At 33.5% G+C, this 5,000-nt stretch overlaps 1 protein-coding gene across 33 annotated transcripts in view; it reads right to left on the minus strand.

The window, feature by feature from the left end:
* LOC125037396 (basement membrane-specific heparan sulfate proteoglycan core protein-like) overlaps positions 1-5,000 on the minus strand; it is a 362,744-nt gene that overhangs the window by 77,153 nt on the left and 280,591 nt on the right. For all 33 annotated transcript variants that reach the window (XM_047630535.1, XM_047630533.1, XM_047630526.1 and 30 more), the window contains 8 exons: positions 4,644-4,914; positions 4,138-4,390; positions 3,847-3,984; positions 3,477-3,653; positions 1,586-1,782; positions 767-914; positions 396-547; positions 1-12 (listed from right to left, as the gene is read on the minus strand). The exon at positions 1-12 is cut by the window's left edge and continues 128 nt beyond it. In XM_047630535.1, coding sequence (XP_047486491.1) covers positions 1-12; positions 396-547; positions 767-914; positions 1,586-1,782; positions 3,477-3,653; positions 3,847-3,984; positions 4,138-4,390; positions 4,644-4,914 — 1,348 coding nt within the window. The remainder of the gene's footprint in view (positions 13-395; positions 548-766; positions 915-1,585; positions 1,783-3,476; positions 3,654-3,846; positions 3,985-4,137; positions 4,391-4,643; positions 4,915-5,000) is intronic.

Below are 5,000 nucleotides of genomic sequence, written 5' to 3' on the forward strand. Positions count from 1 at the left end.
GTGGAGCTAAACCTGTGGAGAAGAGAGGAGCAAATGAAGAAGGAATTGGAGAAGAGAAAAAAAAAAAAAAAATGGTCATGCATTAGTAATCACTAGCAAGAAGCAGGAATGTGTGAGCCTGTGAAAAAAAGAATAGGAAATTCCTATTTCTATCACCTAAAAAATAATAAATCTAAGATAATTAATAGGGAATGCTTAATAATCATATGTGCACAGATTTTATAAAACTAATCATATTCCTAACCTCTTCCTTTAGCCATTAAGTAGTTCAAGACCTTCAGATATAGAATAACCACCGTTTCTTTGTTTTTTGTTTTATTCTTAATCTCTAAAAATCTATTCATGAATTCTGTTTAAGAAAAAATCTGCCAAATCTTAAATAAAGTAAAACTCACTGGTTGGTAGGTGTTGAGAGAGGACAAGGGCATTGCAGGCAGGGAATACCGTTGGCTGGGTCTCCATATTCTCCAGGGCGGCATTCAACATCGGGAACACAACGCCCAAGCCAAGGTCCATCAGGAACGCGCTTGTAGTTGGGAGCACAATCCTGGGAACATTAAAAAAATATTACCTTCTCTATGCACATCATACAAAACATAATGCATTTTGATATAACCTTATTCTGTAATAATAAGTGCCAGAATCTAACAACCATCCTATAGTAATACATGCAGTGCCAAATCCACAAAGCAAATATTTCTAACCATTATTACCATCAAAAAACAGTTATGGGTCTAATAAGAGAATTCACTGATGATGCACTAACCTGGCATGACAATCCTACGTAGCCTGTTGGGCAGCGACATTCTTCTACTAACACAGCTCTTCCCTGGGTATTATCATGAATGACAGCAGTATCCATTTGAACTTCTGACAGTGTAGACACCACATAGTAGGCATCAGTGTACAGTGCTCTGGAAAGGTATCATCATCACAGTTAAACACATAAACTTTAATCATTTACAAAGCATAAATATAGGCATCTAGTAATAATAAAATTATCTTTACAAATCCATAATCATCTGAAAGAGTTGTTTAATAAAAAATGGAAATCACTGTTCTATCCTTTATCGGTTAATAACTTTATAATGACATTTCTTCCAAATATAAATACCTAACTGATAGAATAATAAAAATCATACTGATGGCAAATTTACAAATTTTACAGTATATATGTAATAGACTAGTTAAATAAGAAGGCATACAAAAAAAGGAAAGAAGGGGAATAGAACATCAACATGAGAAAGAGATAAAAAATATACAAGTATATATATATATATATATATATATATATATATATATATATATATATATATATATTATATACATATATATATATATATTTATATATATATATATATATATATATATATATATATATATATATATATATATATATTCATATGTATAAAATATATATACACTTATAAATATATATAGTTATATATTTATATACATATATAAATAAATATAAATATAAATATAAATATAAATATATATATATATATATAAATTATATATATATATATATATATATATATATATGAACAGACAAAGAAATGGCAGTCAGCTCATGGACACATACCGAATCAGTAGTAATTCAATATTCTCAAGCACCATCATGATTTCTTCTCTGTTTGCAGGCTCTTGACTCTGAACAACTTGTCCGCGGCCCACTACACGCTTGAACCACTGACCAATCTCAAACCTTACATCTACTTGGTTTTCGAAATCGGGCTTGAATTCTCCATCATGGACATGCATAAGTGTGATGTCATTACCCTAAAAAACAAATGAATAAAATCAAGAAAAACAGTAATATTAATGATAACAGTAATTACTTGGATTTCAATTTTGCCAATACATTCATTTTCTTTTATTTTGCTTTAAATCAGCCTGCCACTTTATCTTTATTTTTTTTTTTTTTTCACACCATGAAATGCTTGAACAAATTAATTCATTTACAAGGGCTGTCCTGGGTGTTAGACCCCATGTCATATTACTTCGTGTTAGACCCCATGTCATATTACTTCGTGTTAGACCCCATGTCATATTACTTCGTGTTAGACCCCATGTCATATTACTTCGTGTTAGACCCCATGTCATATTACTTCGTGTTAGACCCCATGTCATATTACTTCGTGTTAGACCCCATGTCATATTACTTCGTGTTAGACCCCATGTCATATTACTTCGTGTTAGACCCCATGTCATATTACTTCGTGTTAGACCCCATGTCATATTACTTCGTGTTAGACCCCATGTCATATTACTTCGTGTTAGACCCCATGTCATATTACTTCGTGTTAGACCCCATGTCATATTACTTCGTGTTAGACCCCATGTCATATTACTTCGTGTTAGACCCCATGTCATATTACTTCGTGTTAGACCCCATGTCATATTACTTCGTGTTAGACCCCATGTCATATTACTTCGTGTTAGACCCCATGTCATATTACTTCGTGTTAGACCCCATGTCATATTACTTCGTGTTAGACCCCATGTCATATTACTTCGTGTTAGACCCCATGTCATATTACTTCGTGTTAGACCCCATGTCATATTACTTCGTGTTAGACCCCATGTCATATTACTTCATGATGTAACTGGGACATGAGCACCATAGCAAGGCAAGGGTTTCCACTTTCTGCAATTTTACTTATACCTATACTCATTTTGTAGCTTAAATAGAAAATAAACTGAACAACAAATATATGATTTTGGCAAACTTTTACAGGCCTACAAAATGCATAAAAAAACTATAATTCTCCAACAATTCAAAAACTAAGGTTTATTGCTAAACAAGGAATTTCTATGAGTAATGACTTAAAAAAAAAAAAAAAAAATTGGGGGGTTCTGATACCCTCAAGAAACAAAAGTTGCAAAGCCCTCCAAGATTATTTCCTTTAATGGTAAAAAAAAAAATTGTATTTTAAGGGGATATAATAATGAAAAATGTCAAGCACAGATGGAAATACCAGAAGTCTTATGAAAAAGAAAAAGATACCTTTTTAGGGCTCACATAATATCAACAACACTATAGATGTGAGTCTTAGATACTAGACTCTTAAACATAAAAGATAATAAATGTCCAAATAAATTGCTACCAAAAGTAGAGTCTGCAGAAAAAAGTATCTTGGTGCAGGAAGAAATCAAATTGAAAAGAAGAAAAAAATGGTGGTACAAAGTTATCATCAATAATATAAAAGGAAAAATTTAAGTTGTGGAGGCATTACCACTTCAGTCTATGCTGTAATTAAAGGCAGGCCTCCTAAAAAAAATGAAGACCTAAAAAGTACATGGGTAAACAACATTCCAGGCACCAGTGAATGTTCTCCATAAGACTGAAGGCAGAGAGGAATGGAAACAACTGGTAAAATTATCTGCATTGTTCCTACAGCCTTCACACACTACTAAAAGAAGAGGAAGAAGCTTCATGGCTCTGTGGAAACTTTTCTTCCTGTTCAACCTACCACCATGATCACATCTGGTCCCTTGATAGTCTGTGAAGCAACAGTGCTGGAGTACTTGATCTTGTATCTAAGGTATCCACCATATGATGTCAGTTGCTGGCCCTTGTGACTATCAGGAAGGGAGAAATACACAATGAGGTCACTGGGGCCCTCCAGCTTGGATCGGTCAACATTGAGCTGAAAAAAGGAAAAATTATGTGCTTCACATTTCTAATGCAATTATATAGTAAAGCAAATGAGAAATGAATCTTAAATACAATGATAGCAATAACTAAATAAAATGAGAATTTAACAAAAATTACCAAGCCTAAAATAACAACTAATTTATCTTATTCCATGAAAATTTTTTATTAACAAAGAAAGAAGTTACCTGGACTGCATTCGATGACTGAGGACTGAGGAAACGTGATGACTGTTGATATTGTTTCGTACGCACAATATAATTGCCCTTGAACTGGTCTTGATTAACTCCTATCAGCTGATATGAATCATTCGTAGGAGGAGGTAACTGCAAAAGAAAATTACATTTACAAACCTCATATAACTTCATATATGATATTACTTTTCCATACTTATGCTAACCATACACTCCAACATTATAAACAAATTATGAATTCTCCAAAAATTTCTTGGTGTATGTAAGTGATATACAATATTTTACCTGTGTAATATATCTGTCTGTGGAGTAGCACTGTTCTGTGGCCCCAAAGCAGAAGCATGTGAGGCATTCCTCTGTAGTAACAGCACCTGCATTGAAGAGAGGAGGCTGACACTGAGGTGAGCTGCCCTTCACTTGGACAATGCAGTCAGGCTGAGCAAAGACTGAACCTAAGCTGTTAATGGCCTCGCAGGAATATGCACCCTGGTCGGTTGGCTGAGCACCTGGACATGTTAGAGTACCACGTCCATCAACACTGCAAAAAAATAAATATATACATATAAGATAATGCAACAAAATTAAACTTAAATATAAAAATAATATACTTACATTAACTTGCATTTAACAAATTAAACACCATTTAAATACTGTTTCCAATGTATATATATTCATAAAAAAATTTATCAAAAATAAAATAATGATCATAAAATCTGAATTACATATAGATACCCAAATCTATATTAATCTATATATTTATTTCAATCAAATACTAAAAACGAAATAACAACCTTGTCATTTGACACTTATCAGGCACATGTCCCCAGTTGAGTCTCCAAATGACAGTTGGAGTGGGCACGCCAATGACTCTGCAGGTGATAGTGAATGATTCGCCTACTTGGACCATAATATTGCGAGGGGGAGGCTCCACAACAATTGGCTTGCTGCACCTCTGTTCATCTGATCCATCCAGACAGTCAACTTCCCCATCACAGTGGAAAGATTTTGGAATACACTGACTGCCGTTGACACAAGTAAACTCGTTGTATCTACACACTGATCCTGTTATGGAAAAATCAATTAAGATATACTTATCCTTCTTTTTAGTACTCTGTTGAACACAAATGATTATGAAAGTTCTTAAACAA

The sequence above is a fragment of the Penaeus chinensis genome, chromosome 23 (assembly GCF_019202785.1).
Source record: "Penaeus chinensis breed Huanghai No. 1 chromosome 23, ASM1920278v2, whole genome shotgun sequence".
NCBI lineage: Eukaryota > Metazoa > Arthropoda > Malacostraca > Decapoda > Penaeidae > Penaeus > Penaeus chinensis.